The 23,192-nt window shown below is 47.0% G+C and overlaps 2 protein-coding genes across 4 annotated transcripts in view; both read left to right on the top strand.

Moving 5' to 3' along the window:
• Window positions 1-5,876, top strand: part of ZBTB7C (zinc finger and BTB domain containing 7C) — a 12,669-nt gene extending 6,793 nt beyond the window's left edge. For 2 of the 3 annotated variants that reach the window (XM_085846333.1, XM_085846334.1), the window contains exons 2-4: window positions 282-365; window positions 511-1,725; window positions 4,525-5,876. In XM_085846333.1, the coding sequence (XP_085702459.1) occupies window positions 607-1,725; window positions 4,525-4,647 (1,242 nt within the window). In that variant the 5' untranslated portion in view covers window positions 282-365; window positions 511-606 and the 3' untranslated portion in view covers window positions 4,648-5,876. Of the gene's footprint in view, window positions 1-281; window positions 439-510; window positions 1,726-4,524 lie in introns of all 3 variants that reach the window. The other variant, XM_085846335.1, reaches the window with a different exon arrangement.
• Window positions 5,877-6,952: 1,076 nt separating this feature from the next.
• Window positions 6,953-23,192, top strand: part of LOC147016998 (SMAD family member 3-like) — a 55,494-nt gene continuing 39,254 nt past the window's right edge. Inside the window, exon 1 of the mRNA XM_085846330.1 lies at window positions 6,953-7,705. Coding sequence (XP_085702456.1) covers window positions 7,497-7,705 — 209 coding nt within the window. The 5' untranslated portion in view covers window positions 6,953-7,496. The remainder of the gene's footprint in view (window positions 7,706-23,192) is intronic.

Below are 23,192 nucleotides of genomic sequence, written 5' to 3'. Positions count from 1 at the left end.
CTTTCCATTGCTTGTGGTACAAACCATACCCTGAGCATTGTTGTCATTTGCGGCCATATGGGAATGCACGAAAAGCAGTCCTCGACTGATAATGCATCGGGCGCGGTGGCTTCCTTTAATCGTACAAGTCACATGACATATTTTGCAGAACATGTTTGTGCCATTGTGAGCAATAAGTTTACTCTTACAATTTGCATCGTATTTCAATTACTTAAATTGTTTTTGAGTGTCCAACTGAATTCTTCACTATCCTTTTGTTCTCCCATCTGTTTCTTTCTCAGGCGTTGAACCTGACTAGGATTATCGGTCACCATTTCTCTCTTCCAGTAGCAACGGCAAGACCACAGATAACAGTGACTGTTTCGGTAATGGTTGACAGCAACATCAAACTCCGATGTGCTTTCCTTGCTTCAAATTGATTTCACGAGATTAGTAGCTGTGAGTTTTCCTTGTTTTTGGTGGTTATTAATTTTACAATCACTGTGTTTTCTGCATAATGGCTCTTTTCAGGTGCAATTCCCTTCCCACACCTCTCCTGTCATGTGACCGGATCCCAGTCTCTGGGTACAGGAAGTGGTGGAAGCTCCACGTGGTGGGTGTGCTGTCATGGCGGTTGTTGACAACGGTCTCATTGGCATCCCATTCCCCGAACATGGAAACAACATGCTATGTAGCCTCAATGAGCAACGGCAAGCAGGGTTGCTCTGTGATGGCATAGTCGTGTGTGCGGGCGGACAGGAGTTTGCGATCCACCGGGCTCTACTTGCCTCTTGCAGTGGATTTTTTCGCCGTGCCTTCACAGATGAGATGCTTCCTCGTACACGTGTGCACATCGATGGCGTTTGCTCAGACACTTTCACAGCGCTCCTCGAGTTCGTCTACACGGCCACTGTTACGGTTAGCCCAAACTCCCTCCGACGCCTTCTCGATGCAGCACGCTTCCTGGAATTCACTCAGGTGGCCGAAGTCTGTGCCGACGTCCTACGGGAGTCGGGGGAGGCCTTGCGCAACTCTCAGATCCCATCCCCTGAGTCGGACTGCTCCGGTAATGTCCCTTCCCAGGAATATTGGTCCTGCAATGGTAGCGGTTCAGGAAGAGCCTCTCCAAGCAAAAATGAAGTTTCAAATGTCCAAGGGAAAGCTTTGACAGGCCCAGAGGCACAGCAAGAAGCACATAAAATGGAATACCCTCTCAAAGATGACAATGTGGATGAAGAGACTTCTTCAGCAAATGTTTCTGGGATGGTTGTGGGTGGAAAGCATTTGCATTTTGTTGCTCCACATGGAGAAAAACAAGAAGGTGATGCCGCTGATCACTCGTTCTCACCCACCTTCAGTTATCTGCAGTCGGAGAGGCATGAATTGGATTGCCATCAAACACATGTAAAAAATGGTGCTGCGGTTATAGACCTAAGCCGTGCCAACTTTGGCTTGTTTCGTAGTGAGGAGGTACCTGATTTGGAATCGACCGTCGAAAAAGGTGCGTCTTTTATAGAGGGCCTACAGATGGATCACAGGCGCACTGGCTCGACGACACACGGATGGGGATACCTGTCGACACCCCCCGATAGTTTAAGAAGACCTCGTTCCCGCCAAGCTTTCCAGCAATGTCCAATTTGTCACAAGGTCATCCGAGGAGCTGGCAAGCTGCCTCGTCACATCCGAACACACACGGGAGAACGCCCTTACGCCTGTCCACGCTGCAATGTGCGTTTCACCAGGCAAGTGTCTTGAAGGTGCTCAGAATAATCAGGCCAACATGGATGTTCCACTCTTAGTTTATCATTGCATAATTATTGCATCCCTTCATCATGTTTCCTTTTCCTAAACACCGTAACAGTCTTGAGAATAAGTTTACTTTATGAGTGGTAAATTTTTACTTGCTCAGTTGTAACCGTGATTTACGAAATGCATTGACACTTATGCCTCTTCACGCCTCCAAGAGTTTCAGTGAAACACGTTTCTCCACTTTTGCCCGATTGTTTTGCACATACCAACATTTTTACACTGCGAGGATTGGTAGGGGGCTGTGGAGGTTTGGAGGACAAAGTTTAGGATTTGTTTATGTTACTTGTTCTTTTTCCTGCTGACCTCTTTTCAAATTATTATTCCGTATGCAGCTTGTGGCTGCTGGGTTGCATCATTGCTGGGAGCATGACTGTGCTGTGGTAAGCTGGTATTGCACTCATTTTGACGACCTCGGAAGGATGACAGGCTGAGTCAATACCACCTGGTGTTATTTAAATGCATGACAGGGGCTCAAACTCAAGACCCTAAGATCAGAAGCCAACCACCTCAATCGTTAAGCCAACACTAGGCTTTCCTTTTCCAAATGGCCCACAACTTTCAGTCAAACTTGGATGGACACAAATTGTGATTTCGATGTCACATAGCGGTCAATGTATGATTGTAGGAATCATAAATGTATGCATTTATTAAGGTTTGCCCAATTTTCTTGCACATTTACTTTGATAACTGAGCCAGCAGTCCTGAATATATCCTTACGTCATCTCCTTGGTATCTTGATTGCACGACTGAACATGCCATCCACTAGAAGTCTTATGCTGGCTGTAACGCTCGTTTAAAGTTAACGTTGCTGAACACTCAACTATTTCAAAAATACAGCTAATGTCTGTATTTTTGATGAAGAGCTGGCAGGATAACCTATAGGTCTGAACACTCGCCTCAAATCTGTCGAGCTTGGGTTTGAATCCCGACCAAGCTAGAAACTGTCATCCTGGTGTTTCACACACAGCGTGATTCATCAATGTACTTGCAGTTAAACGGGAATTCTGTCTGCTAGAATTAGTGGACGTTAAAGATTCCATGATGTTCTTCACGAAGAGTCGGTGAGCTATCGCCGGCTCTCTGGCCAAATCGCAATTTGGATCGGGGCACTGTATCGGTGGTACTGCCGCATTCCCAGCAAGGATGCAAACCAGTAGCCACACGCTGCACGCGAAATGCTTGATCGATGCTGGCTGGACAACAAATCCTTGTCTGGTGCAGATGTGTTGAAGTCATCACCAAGCCCTGAACATGCAGTGCCAATCACATCTCTGAGATAGAAACCGTGTCTTTCATGGCAACTTTGATGAAACTATCACGGTGTGCTTTATCTTGAAGATGCAACACTCATTGCAAATAATAGATGATCAGGGTTTGAGATTTTGACCGCAATTGCTCGTATTAAATCGGTGCAAATGTCCTTCCGACCGGAGCACCATTAAAATGCAATTGACAGCCATCATATATAGCCACTCACATGGTCTGGCATGCTCATTTCAATGGCTCAGGCAACAGGAAGGAGTAAAGGCACAGTCATTATTTATATATATATATATATATATATATATATATATATATATATATATATATATATATATATATATATATATTTTACACTGCATGGAGTAAATTAAGGATGTCCATTTTAATGGTTTGAACCAACCATGGACAAAGCAACAAAATATTCTCCATTTTCACGATGCTTTAGTTATAGGAACAGGTCGGTTTATGTGCAGGTGAACATACAGTACCGAACATTCTGATTACGGCTTAATTGTGTTGCACAATCTATTCTTACACATACATTTGTGCAATGCCTCAAACCTATACCTTATTAACATCCACGTAAAGTATAAACTGTTTATTTATTTAATTTCTCAGTTTTGCTCTTGCTCGAGCCCCAATATTCGTGGAGTTAAAATGTCTCTTCCATGGTCTTGCTGTTTACTCAGGTGTAGGTTGTCCTGAGCAGCAAAGTAAATCTCTATTTTGCAATGTCAGTTTTGCAGCTGGATCTTAATACGCCTTGTAATGGGACATTGGGATAAATCGGAGTAATTTTCCTGAATTACAAGGAAATTAGTGGAAAATATACAAACAGAGTAAGGCAGATCTGAGCATGGGCTTGGAGCCATTATGAGCTTTATGTGCTCCTGAAAGGAAATGCGACAAACAAGGCAACTTCAAACAGGCCAACGTTTTGTAAACGATCTTGCTCCCCAAATTGTATTTGTGGAACGTATATTATAGTGACGCCTCGTAAGACATTTGTGGGTCGATTGTCGACGATCAAAGCAAATTTGCAAAGCGAAGCTTCTTTGGAAGGGATTGGTGGGCAGAAGGTGCTTATCTCGTAACAGTGACGGCGTTTTGGGAAGTTGAAATTTGCATGGTCGCAGGGGAAAAAAAAATGTTCTGAAAAGAACAGCTGAGAGTATTTCCTGGGAAGGCAACGGCAAACCACCCAGCATATGGTACATTGTGGCGATGATGAGGGCATTTCACTTCTTGTTTGTCACCAGTTGATACCTTCGCGTGGACCTTACTTTAATCCGAGGTCCCTTGTTTGTAACGTTAACCCACTTTTCCTTTCTTGTTCTTTGTTAAAGTCCTTTGGTTCAAACACAATAACAGCAATTTTTGAAAAGAACAACAGAATGTTTCGAGGTAGGAGGCTTTTTACCTTTTGCTAACACGACTGTTTTGCTTCTTTCTGTTGTGTGTTTTTTCAGGCAGGACAAGTTGAAGCTGCATTTAAAGAAGCAGGATTGCGAGAGGCCGACGCACAGACGACATGGCCCGCAGAAGCAGGCGGCAGTGTCCCCGATGGAAAACTCGATAACAACCGACATGCTGTAAAAGGTCGCAGTTGCTTCCAAATCTACGAACATAGGAATGGCGACACGTTTTCTGGCACTGGCAGTCACCTCTTGTAACCTTAAAGCAGTTGTGGTTCTCCGGACACGAGCAATGATTGTTGTTGGCGCAAATGTACATCGGTTAATCGTTCTTCTGTCCAACGCTTCCCTCCATTCTCGGTTAAGATTTTGATAGGCAGATGCTTGGGGTTGTTGGTAGCGAGGCCACGAATGTTGGTTTGAAATTGAAATGGCTATGCTTCGAAGTCTGTTGCACTGATTTTTTTAATTACGACGATAATTAGGGTACCAAGCCTTACCAGGCTGGTACCCTATTGATTTTGTTATTATTATTATTGTTATTATTATTGTTATTGTTAATATTCCTCTGGATTTTCACCAAAGTGGTTACTTCTGTCCCTCGTACACCAGTGCACGCTGACCACGTGCCCACCACTGTGTGAACACCATGTATCCATTCCTTATTTTTCAAACGTATTTATTCTCCTTACTCTGGCTTTACATGTTCTGTGGATGCATTCCATTGTGACGTCATAGTCAGCAAACTTTTCGTGCACAAACGTGGTGGGAGTTTTGCAACGACACTCCCTGGGTGGCACTACGCACTTGAGCCGCAGCCACCGAATCCATGAAATAAATAAATAAACAAACAAACAACAAATAGGCTTCCACAACAGGAACGTGTTTGCTCGGTCTTGGTGTCAACATACCGTTTGTTTTGTTCATCGTGCTGGAAGTGAAGCGCTGCGGCCTAGTTGGGTGACACGTCCCTTGGATTAGATGGTTACTGTTTCAATTTTGTATTTGCACTGAAAAGAAATTCCAGACGATGCTGCAATTTTTGATAAAGTGACTTTAACAGCTTTGCTTGATTTATATTTTGCACTCTTGGTATATCCGACGCAGTACAATCATGACTGTAACTTGAAATGGTCTCTATGCAACATTTTTCGAAAAATATGTTGGAATAGAGATGAATATGTGCTTGCATTTTGAATTGTCGTGATTTGTGGGTACCTTACAATGTATGTGTATATTTGGTGGAAATATGTTCTTAATGCTCGGACATCATTAAGGTTTTCTAAAATGCTCTTGGGAGCAAGGAGAGGAGAGGGGGAGGGGGTTCAAACCCCAATGTCTGGCGTCACGTTTTCTCCCTGTCCTCTATTTAACGTCGTTTGTCGCGACAATAAATACACAAGGATGTGATGTTTTGATTGTGTTTGCTCATGTATGACACACATACACACACACACGCACATACTTACATACACATACACACACATATACATACATATATATATATATATATATATATATATATATATATATATATATATATATATATATATATATATATACACATACACACACACACACCCTTCTTCGATGGGTGAGAAGAACCGAGGAAATTTTAATGGGTCGAGATGAAGAATTTACTCCTCATTGATTCGTCCTTGCTTTGTGGGGAGGGGAGGGGAGGGGCGGGTTGTGGACGCAGGAGAAAAAGCCATGGACCATGTGTTTTTTACTTGCATACTGTGTGGATTGTAGACCTCCCTCACCCCAAGTTATTTCTATCCATTTGCTCCTTGTGCAAACGAACTTCCCTTTACTTCCCTTCTGACACACTTCTCCAAATACCCCATCATATTTCTTTCCATGCTTCCTTTTTTTTCCCCCCTCGAATCAACACCTTCTTCATGTGGACACAATAGTTTTGTCATTTATCTGCAGGAAGGCCCACAGGTATGTACACTCACCCCGAGGCTATCTCGCTTGGGTATGAATCCCGACTCAATTATAAACTACCATCCTGGTGTCTCACAGGTGGGGTGATTCATCAATGTGTATGTATGTGTGTGTGTGTGTGTGTGTGTGTGTTTTGGTGTGTGCCGTTCCTCGACCTCCTCTCTGCCAACATCAGTTGGTCGACGTTAAAGATCCCAGGTGTCCTTTACAATGAGTTGGCGAGCTATCGCCGGCACCCTGAACCAATTACAAATTCCTGCCCTAACTAATGCTGGCAGAGAGATGGCATACGGTCCAGCATGATCCCTGGGCAAGAAACTGCTTCGGCAGAACGACGTACATAGTAATGTATCCGTGCGGGACATTGGATAGGATGAGTAGTGAAAGGGGCGACGTTTAGGGAGCTTCACAATGAGTGGTTCGCAGCAGGAGTAGTGAGTGGGGTCACAGGGAAGGTGGGGCCGAGTGAGTCAGACGACTGTGGGAGGTTCGGGTTTTGACCGTGTGAACTGTATTTGCATCGAGCGAAGACGTGACAGGTTTGCGGACCGATATACAGTGCACGTGTTGTGTGCAGTAAACCGGCCGAATACACGGACTCGGCGGGTCAAACGGAGCCAGAAGGGTGTCCAGTCCGCGAAGACGACGCAAGCGGCGCGGAGAATGGATCCTTTCAGCCATTTTCAAAGATATAGTTCGGACGCTGTGAAGGAACTACATTCGCTGCGCACTGAGCCGTGCGCGCGACGGCGTGATGCGGCCCTCCTGTGTGTGTGTGTTTATATATAGCCGCCGGAGGGCGGGGCCGCGCATGGCATGAAACTTTTTGGAAAGTTTGTAAAGTTAGTGTAACATCTGGAGCGGATCGAGGCAGGACGGAAGAGGCAGCTCGTTCGGGAAGTTTGTGTACTCCTCGCAATCTCGTTGGCGTTTCGAATTGCCAACCACGAGCCGTTCGACCGATCAGCGATTTTGATCTCCATACCGAAAGGTCCGTTAACCAGGCGAGAGAGAGGGGGTGCTGGCGAAGGCGGAAAGGATTTCCCGGTAGAGAGGTTGATTGGATTCCAAGTAGCCATGTCCTCCATACTCCCGTTCACGCCGCCCATCGTGAAGAGGCTTCTTGGTTGGAAAAAGGGAGACATGCAAAGCAATCAGGAGGAGAAATGGTGCGAGAAAGCCGTCAAGAGTCTCGTCAAACGACTAAAGAAGACTGGCCAGCTGGAAGACCTTGAACAGGCGGTCACCGGTCAGAGCAGCGCCAGCAAGTGTATCACCATTCCGAGGTTCGTAGTTGGGAAGTAACTGACCTTTTTTTTCTGCGGGGGAGGTAATTTGTTCGGTGGGGGGGGGGTAACATCAATGTGGATGGGGGTAGATGTGGTGCGTTCCTGTGATGTGGTAAGTGGTTCACTTGGACCAGTGATTATGTGTACTTGGGATTCGGACGTCCGCCTACCATTGATGTGGTACGGCCAGGGGTAACTGGTCAGTGGGTACCAGTGTTGTGGTGTTGCTTGGGGAGGAAACTACATCAGGAGTTGGTGAGTGACTGGAGATGACTCGTTCAGGGCGACCAATTGTGTTGTGTGGCTGGGGGTAACTGGTTCGGCAGTGAGTGTGGCTGGGGGTAACTGGTTCGGCAGTGTGTGGCTGGGGGTAACTGGTTCGGCAGTGTGTGTGGCTGGGGGTAACTGGTTCGGCAGTGAGTGTGGCTGGGGGTAACTGGTTCGGCAGTGTGTGGCTGGGGGTAACTGGTTCGGTAGTGAGTGTGACTGGGGGTAACTGGTTCGGCAGTGAGTGTGGCTGGGGGTAACTGGTTCGGCAGTTAGTGTGGCTGGGGGTAACTGGTTCGGCAGTGAGTGTGGCTGGGGGTAACTGGTTCGGCAGTGAGTGTGGCTGGGGGTAACTGGTTCGGTAGTGAGTGTGGCTGGGGGTAACTGGTTCGGCAGTTAGTGTGGCTGGGGGTAACTGGTTCGGCAGTTAGTGTGGCTGGGGGTAACTGGTTCGGCAGTTAGTGTGGCTGGGGGTAACTGGTTCGGCAGTGAGTGTGGCTGGGGGTAACTGGTTCGGCAGTGAGTGTGGCTGGGGGTAACTGGGTCGGCAGTGTGTGTGGCTGGGGGTAACTGGTTCGGCAGTGAGTGCGGCTGGGGGTAACTGGTTCGGCAGTGAGTGTGGCTGGGGGTAACTGGTTCGGCAGTGAGTGTGGCTGGGGGTAACTGGTTCGGCAGTGAGTGTGGCTGGGGGTAACTGGTTCGGCAGTGAGTGTGGCTGGGGGTAACTGGTTCTGCAGTGAGTGTGATTTGGTTGTGCTGGGTAGGTATTATGATTTGGAAAGGTTGACTGTGCTACTTGGGTGTTGATATTGGGAGTTGTAGTGATTCTTCCTCTGTTTTTTAATCTTTGAATTACATATGGAAAAAGATTTTTTTTTTTCTTTTTTCTTAGCGCTCTCGAGGACTTTTTGATTGTTGTGGTAAAGCTCAGGTTAAAGGGGTTGGATTACATGTGGTTGTGCAAGAACAAGACCTAGATATGCATTTGATACATGGGTTCACTGGTTTATACCATGTCCTGTTTATTGATGACTTGACTAGGATAACCTCAGACCTATCTTCATTACTTGATACTGCTTCTCAGTTATCTCTGGAGGTGATCACAGTTTAACATGGACACGTCCACAGCTGGTTCAGCACTTTCGGCTTTGGTTCACAAATCATGTCTCTCTTTTGAACAATCCCCGCAGTGTTCCGTGACTGCAGCGACTCCCTCACTGGGATTCCACCAACTGCAGTCTTAATGCAAACAATGTGTTAGCGTGAAGCACCATCGTGAGCTCGTTACTATCCGGTCGTCATCTCAAATTCGGATCAGACTTTGTGCCTGGGAAGATGAGAGAATAGTTTGAGGTGGTGGGCAGCAGTGGGAGAGGGGAAGGGGAAGGAGTGTGGTTGTGTGTGAAGGCTTTCTTAAGTGTCAGCCACTTCATGGGACATTTGAATATATATATATATATATATATATATATATATATATATATATATATATATATGTATATATATATATATATATATATATATATATATATATATATATATATATATATATATATTATATGTATTTTTTTTTCCTTCTCTTTTCTCAAGGCTTTGTTTGTAACTGATTCCATGAACATGAACCATCTGCCATTGTTTGGGTGTCTTGTATGTATGAGTCAAGTTGACTGTGCTTAAAGCGTTGGGTTTTAGTTCCTGAAATGAAAGCAGATGATGCTTGAACATAAATTGTACCAACCTATTTTGATGTGTCCACATGGTCGACCTACCTACCTTGTAGTCCTGAAGTCCAATATTCCATATGTGTATTTTCCAATGTGAACTGCTTGGTATCTATATATATTTATTTGTGGGCTCTATGATGACTTTGTTTAAAGCAGAACAGCCATCATATGAAGGTCTTGGCCAAGCTGTGGAGGATCTGATTGTTGGCCAGGCCAGGCACGTTGTGCAGAGAGAGAGAGAGAGAGAGAACGAACAGCTGTGCTACGTGGGTGGTCCTGAATGCTGTGAGAGCCATGTGTGGGAGATCTCTCCGTGGAGTCTTTCTATTCGTGGGTTGGAATTGAACTTGGAACACATATTCTGAAAGTCTTATTTTGTAAATCCTGCATTTTATGTATCGTACTATCCTCGTGTTTTTGTTGAAACATCTTCATTCTCGACCACATTTTTGATGTTTTGTCACCCGTGGGTCAGGCCGTCTAAATGTTCTCCCTAAGATTCTGGCGTTTTGGTGCTGAGTAAACTTTGTTGAAGACTTCAAGTGCCGTGAGATCGTAAAAAGCATGCGGCTCGCTGAGCAAAGGCAGACATTTTGAGCGGCGATAAAATGCAAGCAAATCAAACTACAGGCCGAGTGAGCTATTGATGTCCGTGCTTTTGGTGGGTGTTGATGTAGTTTGTTTATTTGTTTATTTATTGGAGAGAAGGAGAGCAAGGTGGGATGAGTTGGAGAGGAGGGTTGATATGCATGTAACGTTTGGTCTCAACTTGCAGATCAAGTTTTGATCATTTTTCATGTTGATAATCACCATGGTGGTTTTATTTATTTATTTTTAAATTTGCTCACCTGGAACGTAGTTCCGGGGAGCTCATGGGATGGCGCTCAGTCCATTCGTCCATAAACACTTGCAACTTATTCTCAGAAACTGCACGCACAATTCCGATGAAACTTAAGCACAACTTTATTCATCCCTGATGTACCAAGGTTTGTTCACACCATTAAAAAAAGCAAAAAACCTGGGGCTTGTGGGGGGAGCTGCCCCCCCCCTCAAATATGTATTTGCTTTGTTCTCAGAAACTACACACACCATTCCGATGTAACTCAACCACAATCTTAATCACTTGTGATGTACCAAAGTTTGTTCACGACATTGAAAAAAATCGGGCCCATAATGTTGGTTCATTGGTACATTTTCCTATTTCCGTCCCACGTTGACTTCCTCCTCAGTATCATTATTGTACCAGGTTAGCATCCAGGGGTATTGCCCCTATTTTAAAATGTGCAAGGTGGTGGATCTTAAAGTAACACTCACAGTTTCGAGGCAACAATAACAATACTGCTCTCAAAGATCTCATTTGCAATTCTGGTCTTTATCTCCCTCTTTATCACAGCGGTGATGTTTAAGGGAATCCCTAGACAGCATAACTGCTGGAGTTTTGCATTTGTGAATTTTAGGCATTGTCCTGTTATCTTTTTTTTTATTGGTGCTTAAAATACATCTCTGAATTATTTATTTATTTGTTACCAGATGTGGTTGTGTCATAGTTAGAGCATGTATCGCTCTGAGTCTGGGAGGTTGGCGCTTCTAACCCTGGCTGAGGAATACTTGCCCCCACACTTTTCAGCACTTGTATGGACTGGATTTTAGGGAGGATGTCGGAGAGATCAAGTTGCGGTGCATCGTTTGGGAATGTCAAGATCTCGGACCTTGATTTTTGGTGATGATGCAGTCATCTTTGCGGAGACTTTAGACATCCTTTTGGGGGCCCTCGAGGTGCTGAATGAGGAGTCGGAGCCATTGGGATTACGGGTTTCTTGGGTCAAAACTAAGATCCAGGCTTTCGGTGACATCTTGGATGCTGCTGTCCTGTCTGTGTCTGTTTGTGGTGAGGATGTTGAGGTCGTGGAGAGATTCACTTACCTTGGCAGTGATATTCATGTCTCTGCTGGATGTGAGCAAGAGGTCAATAGATGTCTGGGTCGGGCCTGGGGAGTCATGGATTCACTGGATCATGGGGTGTGGCGCTGCCGGTACCTGTGCGGGAGGACGAAAGTCCGAGTCTTCAGGTCCTTGGTACTTCCAGTCTTGCTCTATGGGTGCGAGACTTGGACTCTGACCAAGGATCTGAGACGGAGACTTAATTCCTTTGGTACCAGGTCTCTTCGGAGAATCCTTGGCTATCGCTGGTCGGATTTTGTGTCCAACAAGCGGTTGCTGAGAGAGACTCGGATGAGATTTGTTACCTGCATAGTCCGTGAGCGTCAGTTGCGGCTGTATGGACATGTGGCTCGTTTTCCTGACGCTGATCCTGCTTACCAGATTCTCTCAGCGAGGGAGTCTCATGAGTGGAGGAGGCCAGTGGGCCGACCACGTGCCTCATGGTTGCAACAGGTTGACCATCATCTCAAGGAGATGGGCATGGGCCTGGCATCTGCCTGGGGGATGGCCAGATGGAGACCCCTGGAGTACCGGCAGAAAAGTGGACGCAGCGACGCGCTGTTCTGGCACATGCTCCCATACCTGACCCTGAGGCATGCCAAAGACTTTAAAAATGCTTCGGCTGCTTCCTTGCTTGACACTGACCTTTTTTTTTAAGGTTATGAGCATGGATAATCCCCACAGGTTGGCATACATGGGGAGGAGGAAATTCCTTGGGGGAATGCCCTGCTGAGTGTGGTGAGAAAGACATAGATGGCACCATTGTTGTGATGTCACTAGTAACGAGAGTACCCCCAGGATGTGACAACTTCCCCCAAGGTGTGTGTGTGTGTGTGTGTGTGTGTGTGTGTGTGTGTGTGTGTGTGTGTGTGTGTGTGTGTGTGTGTGTGTGTGTGTGTGTGTGTGTGTGTGTGTGTGTGTGTGTGTGTGTGTGGGTGTGTGTGTTCGTGTTCTCCCCCCCCCCCCCCCATGTCCACAGCTTTGTTGACTTTTTCCACTGGTGGCACAGCCCTCACTTTGGCTGAGTTCTCTTTCACTGTGGCTGTTTTTGCTGTTGGCATGTTTTAGGAAACCTATGTTAACTTGTAATTAATCCTTGTACAGAGCGCTAAAGGGTTTCTATTTATTTATTTATTTTTGAAAGACAACTTCCTTTTCCCATTTTGCGGCCTTTGAGGCATTAACGCGTAAGCATAGCGTTGTTTGCATTCCGCCAAACGAAGTCTGCATCGAGCGTCTCGTTTGCTTCAAGTAATAAGTAACATTATCAGTTATGATAAGTTTGTGCATTCTGGTCGAATGAATAAACTTGGTTATTTTTGTATCTGAGGTTAAACTGTGCACTCAACAGATTATGGACATTTTGTGCTCGTCTCCCCTCTCGATATGCCGGCCGTTATTTTCATTGCCTACGATGTCCTTCCCTTTTTGAAAAATGAGAGACTTTTCTCTGAACTGTTTCAGCTCCGCTTAGATCCTGAAAAAAATATATAAAATCTTGTGGTACTGTGGTTTCCCAGATTACCTTACCTACCCCTTCAAATCAACGGAAATGTCTATCAGCACCGGAGTGGCTTTTTATGTGAAGAGACTTGCGATGGAGTAAGTTGAAGCCTAATTTAAGTTTGCTTCATCAACCTAGCAGCACCAGATTTACAGCGATGTCAATGGCTCCTCAATTTAATGCGGAGTAATATAGCTTTAGAGTTTGTTCTTCACCTACCCTCATGCGAGCTACACGTGACTGGTAACCTATCGACAAATACGGGGACTGTCCTATTGGTGTGAATGGGTCCCAGCTAATTTGATGTGGACATTTTTAGTTTGATACGCTGTTCTCAAGGTGCTGTGAATGGGTTTACGATGGAGTACTGCTCCATTTCAGCACTGTAGTATGATCCTGAGCCAGGATGTGAAGAGGGCTTAAATTGCCTTTACGTTGTCACGATGGACGAGCGAATAAGCACACGTTGTCTTTTATGAAACAAGCTTGCATTGTACTTCTTCGATCTAACATTGACATAATTTTGAAGATTGTTTTTAAATTTAATATTGATAATCGTGATTATGAATTGTACGTAACCACTGATACTTCAAAAAAAAACAATTGGATGTGGTGTTTTTTTGGCACCTTATATGCTCTTGCCCAAAGGCTACTTCAGCGACTGAAGAAACCAACTTTATTAACAAGGATTCTTCATCCTCTGTTTGTCGAAGTATGTAGTCTTGACATAGAACGGGTCTCTTGTAACAAGGCTGTCAGATCTGTTCAGGACCAGTGGTGAGTAATCGTGGATAAGTTGTTTTTTTCCTAATGTGCGTGTGATGCAAAGAATGGGGTTAAGCATTTGGTTGTCTGTCTGTCTCTGTCTCTACAAACATCAGTTTATGTTTGGTTACAACTCAATTTAAATCTAATTTTATATTTTGAACATGTTCAGAAAATGAGCCTGTACTTTCGCAGCACTTTGGCCATGAATTTGTCCTGATTGTGCATGCGCAGAGGGGATTGAGATATTTTTACTCTGTCTGGCAATTAACAAAATTGAAAATCATTCCAAACAGAAAACCTACTGTTTTTTAGCGCCATCATAAAGGACACAAACCGCAGGCACGAAGAAATAATGTAATGTGTTAAATAAGGTGTTGTAAAAGCTGCTGCATCAACAGTGGTAAAACCTGGAATTTTGTTTTTTCTTCCACCTTTAAAATCTATTTTATTTTCAATTGAATTGCTGGTGTTCCTGGAGATCTGAATGTAAAACCAAAAACATATATTTAACACTTGTCCCATTATTTAAAAGGTAAAAAATTTGGGGATGTTTTCCTGACGCTATAATGTAAGAAAAATACTGTTGCAAATAACACCAACCAAAACTTGAAATGGGACATTTTACATTCATAAATCATCCTCGGTGCTAAATAAATATGAAATCCTCAAAGTTTCCAAGGTTTACGCACTCACCCCAAACGGGAAATGGCGGAGAGTTTCTGGCCCTTCTCGCTTCGTTTTATGATGCCCATCTTCATGGCCAGCACTATAGCCTACCAAAAGCATTTCGCTGTAGCAGCAGTTGAGCTGAAGGAAGGTCTCTTGCTGGAAATCAGGAGCGATGATCGAGATTACAGCCAATTTTAAAATGAAGGAGCACTTCACACTGAGAGGCAGAAGATGGCAGAATCGGGGGATACCTGTATACACGTGAACAATGTGCAACACAAAAAGTGCCTTATTGTCTTTCAAAAACCTTTCGTTTGGCAGTACTTTGACAAAATATTTTGGCATTTTACCTCATCTTGACCAATCAAATTTGCTGCATACAGACCCCGCCCATGTCTTTTTATATTATTATTTATTTTTTTCTCAAGACTGCACAGCGTAAGGTGTTCTATTAACTCTTGAGTTTTTATCTTGCCAAAACGAAGTTTTTGCAAGATATATGTTAGTCAGCTTGTATGTTTTTTTTTTTTGTTTGTTTGTTTGTCTGTAATCACGTATAAAAAATTCTGCAGAGCACAGTTATCATTGGAAATTTTTGTAACTTCGCATATCAGAGGCCTATAGAGGACCCTTTCAGTGCATAAAATTTTGAAGGTCAAGGCCAAAGGTCAAGGTCACTTTGTCGCAAATCAGGGGAGTCGACGAAAACCTTATTTTTTTGAGTAATTTTGATCGGATCGTCTTCAAACTTCATGGGAATATAGTTCATGGTCTGGCGCTCAACTGATTAATTTTTGGTGGCGATTGGCCTTGACCTTCATGGTTAGCGCCTGAGGTCAAACATATTTGACCCCAAGGTCAAATTTTCAAGTTTTAGGAACCATATCGTGTAGTACCTCAAATTGAACACCTCGATGAGTGCTTTCTAGATATGTCAAGCTTGAGACATTATGACGTCATTTGGTGACGTTATGAGGCAAACGCATATTTTTCATGGTTCCTCTGCAGAACGATTCTCATTGGAATCTCTCGTAGGCAGATATTCCTCATGGAGTCGCTCCTGGTGGATAGCAGCTCTGTTCACCTCAGTGTGACCTTAAAGAAGTCACACGTGGTCACCTTTTGGCAAGATACGGGTCACCCTGCGGGTGACATTGGTTTTTTTTTTTTAGTAATAGCTCCTCATACAAGGCAGGTATTATGTTTATTTTAGGGAAACATTTTCAGCCATCCTCCCTTCAATTCACAAACATTATTGATTATCATCTTACCTACAGACTTATAATATCAATGAGGTCAAGGTTACAGTTATGTACGCTCAAAGTGGATTTTTTTTATTTTATTTTATTTTTTTTAGTGAATGGAGAAAATTCCTTCAAACACTGGAATTGCAGACTTGTTTAATAATGGATGATGGTTTTAACTGTACTGTTAATGCTTCATTCAGTTAGAATGGGCCAGAACCCAATTATGTACCCCAGGCAAAAATGGCATTTCTTTCCTGTAGTATTCTCTGCAGACTACTGTCGTAGTACCTGTTACCAACTATGGTATATGAGAGTACTATTCTCATATACTATAGCTCTAACCATAGCATTTTTGCCTGGGGTACTGCAAAGGTCTTTACAAACATAGTTACAAAATATCTCCACAATGTTTGGTCATTACAACACTTGTGAACACTCAATACCTGGCGTCGTCGTTCCAACAATCACATCTCACTTGCTCGGCTTGATCAAATCTATGTCCACTCTTATTTAAGCCTCCCCCTAGCATTGGGGAAGGCTTATTGCTGTTATATGGTTTTTCTACAAAATAATTTATGGTACCACAGAGCTTTAGTTTAATTATGGGTGGTAGGTAACTAGGAGTACGAGACCACCATTTGGAATTTTTTTTATATTATTATTATTATTATTATTATTATTTTCTTCCCGCACTGCCAACACATCCAATTTGTGAGCTGTATCTCGGAGCCGGCAGGGACTTTCAAAATGAAATTTTGCATCGATAATGCGAATAGAAAATTTGTGGGTTGCCATAAAATTTGACCTTGACCTATTTTTTGAGGTCGTGACTGAATTAGACATTTTTCTTTTTTTTTTTTTAATCATAATTCGACTAAAGTTTGACAGACCCAAATTAAATTGTCCTCGAGATCGCCTAGAGCAAGGTGCACTTACACCTGAGTTACATCGTACCCCTTCGGATTAAATCTCAGTCTTGCACCCTTGGGCATATTAAACCACCATTTAGGTTTTTCTCTCTTGCTGTCCTCAGATTTGGCTGGCACTTTCGGAATGAAATTTTGCAACAATAATGGGAATAAAAAGTACATGGGGTTGACGAAAATATTACCTTAACCTATTTTTAAGGTCATGATCCAATTGTAGTCTGAAGGTTTTCCTTTTTATTTATTTTTTTTTTTTTTACCCCCCCCACCCCACCCCCCTCCCCCTCCCAAAGCTCCACTAAGATTTGTCTGATCAGAACGAACTTCCGAGTTTCTAAGATTTTACTAAATCCAACATAAAGATAGCCTAGAGCAAGGCGCATTTATGTTTGATTTACATCGTACCCCCTTGGATTCAAGTCATTGTCAAATGGTGGTCTGAATATATATATATATATATATATATATATATATATATATATATATATATATATATATATATATATATATATATATATATATATATATATATTGTTGCGGATTCGCGCCCGCCGGCGTGCTGACGGCCACGTAACTCGAATCGCGGCACGTCGCCCACCGGACGGACAATCCAGTCGTGACCCTCTCGGACTAACGCCGGGAACCAGTCACGGGTGGACCTTTCGGTCTCACCGCGATCGAGCCAATCAGCCCCCGCGTGGGATAGAGTTGCTCGCCGAATTCGACCTACCTAAGTACCCACGCGGAGGGTAGACCGGGCGATCGCACCTCGCCGCAGGTCGACTTCGGACACGGGCCACTTAAGCGACCCGTTCCGTACTATCAGAATAACCGAGCGGTGTTATCGTCGACCTCGACGGTTCGATTAATTATCGGGCGTATTCAGCCCACTACCAACCCTTTACGTGAAGCAAGATGGGGATTCAATAGAGGAAAAGACGAAGCGAAGCGGGAGAACAGTTCAACACAAAGCACATTTATTCGCGACGAACGGAAAGCACACATACTCAATTCCACCAAAAGCACACAGAAAAGAAAAACACAATTCAATTTACACAAAAAGCAAATGCGAAAGCGAAGACACAATGCAGAGCTAATACCGACTACCGAGCACACGGCAACACTTATACAATTTTACTTCACAGATGGCGCCGACAACACATACCCAAAACCAAGGAAAAGAATACCCTCAAGGATGAGGCGGGCCTGAGGCCGAGACCGGGTCGGGCCTACCCGTCTGGTGATGAGACGCGGAGCGGCGATGGTGCCTCAACTCCGCGGGCCTCGCGGGCAGTGTCTGGTAGGGGGTGGGAAAGGGGCCCCCTTGGTCGCACTATCTCAGCGCGGGGGGAAACAGGAGGGGGTTGCTGATGCTCGGGGTATAGAGGATCTTTATTATCCCGCGACGAGCGTCTCCACCTCGGCCAGGTCGCGCTGTCGGCCTCCCTCGGGTGCAGCTTCCTGCACGACGCGAGCACCCCCTCGTCTGGTGTCGCCGCCTTTCCACAGCTCGTCCCCTCCGTTCCGACTCCAACGCACACGACGAGCAGCTCCACCGCCCGCGAAGTCTTGACTCTCTGTTTCCGACTCTCCTACTCTCCTACTCTCCGCCTCTCCGCCTCTGGACTCTCCGACTCTCCGACTCTCCTCGTCTCGACTCTCTTGCTTTCTGACTGACGAACACGGTCCTTTTATCCCCCCGTAGCTTCGCCTTTGACCCCCTCCCTTTGACCTTTCACCTCGCTCCCCATTGGCCCGAGATAAAGTGGGCGTGAAGGCTTTTTGATCCATAAATTTGCATATATCGATCGCCCTGGGGGCGGGGCCAATTCGCCCCTCGCTCACCGATTGGACGGCAAAAAGTGGGCGTGTGTCGTTTTTGATCCGTTTTTGAAGCACAAAATCCGTGATTTTGTACACGCTGTTCGACGCGCGCCCTGCACGAGTCCAACACCGGTACCCACAGCGGGGCAAGAACGGTGGCGATGCTACGGTTGCGAGGTGTGACGGGAAGGTCGTGGCGGTTGTGGTGAAGCGGCGTTGTGGTTGGTGGTTGATGTTGTGATTGTGGTGGTAATCATGGCGGTTGGTCCAAAATAAAGATAGTAAAAGAAAAACGGCTATCCTGAAGAGTCGCAGCACGCATAAATGACATGTATTCCCACTAGACAACGGGTTTGGGCCTAACTACACATGTACTTACCGAGATACCTCACCTAAGGGACCTGAATGGTGGTTTGCGAATTTTGGTAACCACAACACTACCCCCTCCCCTTTTTACAGACTCGTCCCGAGTCGTCAAATTTTCGTGTGCCATCATGTGTTGTTTTCCCCTAGTACATTTTACCTACGGATCCCTGAGTGCGACATTCATGGTATTCGTGTCCCCAAAATAAATAACCTGAGGGCTGCGTAACTACCTAAACAAACTCACTCACACGGACGACTTAAATAAAATTGCCGGCGCTAGACAGACATGCCGGGGGCGCACTCATATTTACAGTACATCTTAACCTTAACTTACAAATTTTACACTAAACCATGGCCCAGGATCATTGAACTCTGCAAAAGAAAACAGTTAGCAGGGAGCCAGGCTGCCCGCATGCAGTCTCTGGCTCAAACAATGCAGGCTACAGGGAACGTGGCTGGCTGCTCACACGCAGTCCAAGGCCTTCCCTTTTGAACTGAACTCAGTGAACCACAACGGTGCTTGGGCTGCACAAACGCAGTCTCCGTGCCAGCTCAAGTGGCACACGCAATGAACACAACGAATGGATGCATGGACACAAACACGGTGCACGGGCCGCCACTGCAGGCCCGTGTTGTAGCTGCCAACAGGGCAGTTCTTGCAGCTTGCAAACTGTTGCCTTGCGGATCCTGGCGCACATGGAAATGAACGGGGGGGGGGGCAAAGCAAAAATTGAACGGGGCTGGTGAACCTGGGCAGTGGGCATGGCATGGCAAAGGTGAGCAGGCAATCACAGCCCGCAGAAGAAGGCCGCTGCGGGCAAACACAGCCGGCAGATGAACTGGCCGGCACAGGCCTTGAAGAAAAACAGCCAGCAGATGAAGTGGGCACAGGCCTTGAAGCAAAACACGGCCAGCTGATGGCACAGGCCTTGCAGCAAAACAACAGCTGCCGATGAAGTTGGCCGGCCTCCGCCTTGAAGCAAAACACGGCCAGCCGATGAAGTTGGCCAGCCTTTGCCGTTCAGTGGAGGTTGGTGGAGGGAGTGCGGTGGTGCTGGCCACTTGGAAGGCGGGCTCGGACCTACCTACCTGTCTCCCTCCCACCTATTGCCTTTGCCTGTCACTGTACATACCCACTCCCTTAATTTGTCAAACCCCAATTTAGCCCCAACTTATTTTTTTGTTGTTTTTATTTTTACTTCCCCTCTATAAATCGTCCCCTAACCCCCTTTATCGTCCTTGTTCGGCTAACCTATCCTGTCACCTAGCCTACTCCCAACCCCTACGTTCCCTTCCCGGAGGGGAACAAGGGAGAGCTAGCGTCCTGTGCCGAGGCCCAACTCAAGCCTCAGAATGGCCTCCCCAGAGTTCGGCGATCTAACCCAAAGTGGGTCCAGCGGCCCACAACGAGAGCGAGGGGATGGATGGTGCGGAGGGGTACATCTCCTAATCTACCCTATCCATTTAACAGCTAAACTACCCCGGGGCTTTCAACAAGCGCCTCTCGCTTAAACTATTGGTTCTAACAACCAAGATTCCCGTCGCCTGTGTTGGTGTCCTTACAATTTCGGGCCTCGCCCCCCAATTTTCTCTCCGTGCCCTCACACGGTCTCCTGGCTGGGACACGTGGCTCCCTTTGGCAGGCACGACCCTCTGCCGAATCTCCCGCTATGGCACCCCCGGGCACTACACTGCCTCCGAGCCTACCAGCTCCCTAACACCGGGGAGTGCCCCCCATGGCACCTCCCCTGAAACGCACACGTGGCAGGCCGGCCTCCCGGGCCCCTTTCCGAGGGTCACCCGTGCCCACAACACTGCCCACGCGGCTAATGGCGCCCCGGGCCCCCGCACCAAGCAGGCGCACCCGTGCCCACTACTCTATCCCGGCCCCCCATGGGCCCATGGCCTACCGCGGCCGACTAGCCTGGTGCCCGGGGTACCCACTCAGCGATACTCACCTTTCGCAGCCACGCTCCCAAGCCCGTCAACAGGGCTCCTGCACCCCTCCAAATGGGTCTCGAGCCTACTTTCCCACCAACAACAAAACGACCTCCATTTTTCAATTTGACTAACCCAGCTAACTCACTTTACTCTGACCCCGGGGGTCCCTTGGGCGGGAGTCACTCCTCCCCCAATCACTCATCGCACCATGCATTCCCCATTCACTCCATACACACAGACCCGCTGGCCTCACTCACTCACCAAGCACATGCTTCACAACTCACCAACTCTTCAACACACTCACCGCTGAACTCTGCCATCCTCCTAACTACATCCCCTAACTAACTCGTGCTCCCACGTCGTCCCTTAAACTATAGCACGTTCCATTTAACACTACGTAGCTAAGCTACGTCCCCACTACACATTCAGTCTGTCTCTGTCTCCTAAATAAAAAAAAAATCATTTCCCCACCTAAATCTGGCTACAATCCCTCTAACTAATCCATTCCACGGACTCCATGAGGACTTACCCCTGCCCCATGAAGTCGGTCTAACTAAGCTAACCCTTCCCCCTAACTAGTTTCCATCCTGTGCCCTAGGGTTAAGGGGGTCTTTCACCCCTTGCCCAGGAATCCTGTACACCCGAAAGTGAGGCTTGCTGTTTTTTTTTTTTCTCTTTACATGCGCAGCACCTGCGCGGCAACTCAGAGCTCGCGCACTTTGCACCTGCCCGTGACGTCATGCAGCTGCACGTGTACCTCGTCCCTCCTTGGACGGTACCATCCGGCCGGGATACCCCTCCTGCCGGATCCAAACCACACGTGCAGCCATGACGTCACCGTGCGCATAAAAAAAACACAAGCCCCACGTCTCGAGGGGTTCCCCACGCAAACACATGTGCTTTGCCCGTTGGAGCTTAACACACACGATCGCGTGGAGAACCCGTCCGGTCCAAATCCATTTACCTGCCTAAACTTTGTCCGTCCGCGGGATCGGCAAATCCACCGCGTGCGTTTCCGGACCGGGACTTCACTTTCGCAAGCGAGCACGTGGTGGTCTCGTGCGTTGCACAGCACGAACCGCGTGCTCACTGCTGGGCGAACCCGGCACGGTCCCCGAAACAACTACAGCCGCTACTCGGCTTTCTCTCCTCTGTCGCCTTCGTCGTCGCCATTCAACCCACGCACACCTACGTGTTACGACGCACACAGTCCACTCCATCACATTCACACGGGGAGACGCGGCTGCGTGCTCCCGCATGCCAACCGACATCTCCCTCTCATACCGCTCTCTCACACACACGGTCTCCCTTGCACACAGCGACCTTGCACACGGCCGTTCACTCACGCGTGCGGGGGCACTCACCCGCGGTTCCTCACTCGCACTCCGTGCCTCATCCACACACGCGGGGGCACTCACCCGCGGTACCTCACTCATACACACGGCGACACTCACACACGCGGTCTCTTCCACACACGGTGCCTCACCCACACACGCGGGGGCACTAACCCGCGGTGCCTCACTCACACTCCGTGCCTCACTCACACACGGCGTGCTGGGAAGCACGTACTCCGACACCATCGCCACCACACCACTCACACACGGGGTCGCTTCCACACACGGTTCCGCACTCACACCTTGCACCACACACACAGGGACAACCACACTGGGGATTCGTGTCCCCACAAGGGTCTCCGGGGCCTCTATACCCCCCAAGCTCTCAGTGCACCTGTCCACAGCACTCCTCCCCTCAACCTCGCAAAGCACGACCGAACTCACCTGGTCGTGACTCGCCTCAAGGGGGCATACTCCCTCCCCTCGTTCCTGGAGGAGGCCATCCAGGTGCTCGCACTGGGTCTCTACCCAGTCCGCCAGCTCACCCCCATTATCCTCCACTACCTCCGTGTGTGTGTGCGTCACTTACCCCGTCTTCCTCGTGTAGTCTCTCCTCTATTTTTTCTGTCTCCCGTGTCTCTGCCAACTCGGTCACCTCTTCACCCTTTACCTCCCTTGTCTCAACTATTATTTCCGTTGTCGTCATTTCGTGTCTCGTCTCACACGTTTTGGTCTCCCCATTTAATTTTTCCCTTTCGGTCATCGTCACGACCCTCGCCCAACACGCCCCCCGAATTATTTTTTCACCCGCCTCCACCGCGGTCCTGTCAGCCGTTGCACCCCCTTCCAGCTCGTTTGCTCCCACACGTGGAGTCGCCATTCCCAGCTCCCTGGTCACGGCCTTCATGCCCGCCTGCAGGCATCGGCCCATGTTCTGCGTCTCACCCCATAGCTCTTTCTTTTCCTCCTTCAT

The sequence above is a fragment of the Eptatretus burgeri genome, chromosome 11 (genome assembly GCF_056783735.1).
Source record: "Eptatretus burgeri isolate ZD-2024b chromosome 11, Ebu_testis_v1, whole genome shotgun sequence".
NCBI classification, from domain to species: domain Eukaryota; kingdom Metazoa; phylum Chordata; class Myxini; order Myxiniformes; family Myxinidae; genus Eptatretus; species Eptatretus burgeri.
Note: the sequence above shows the minus strand (reverse complement) of the source record. Positions and strands in the feature narration are given on the sequence as shown.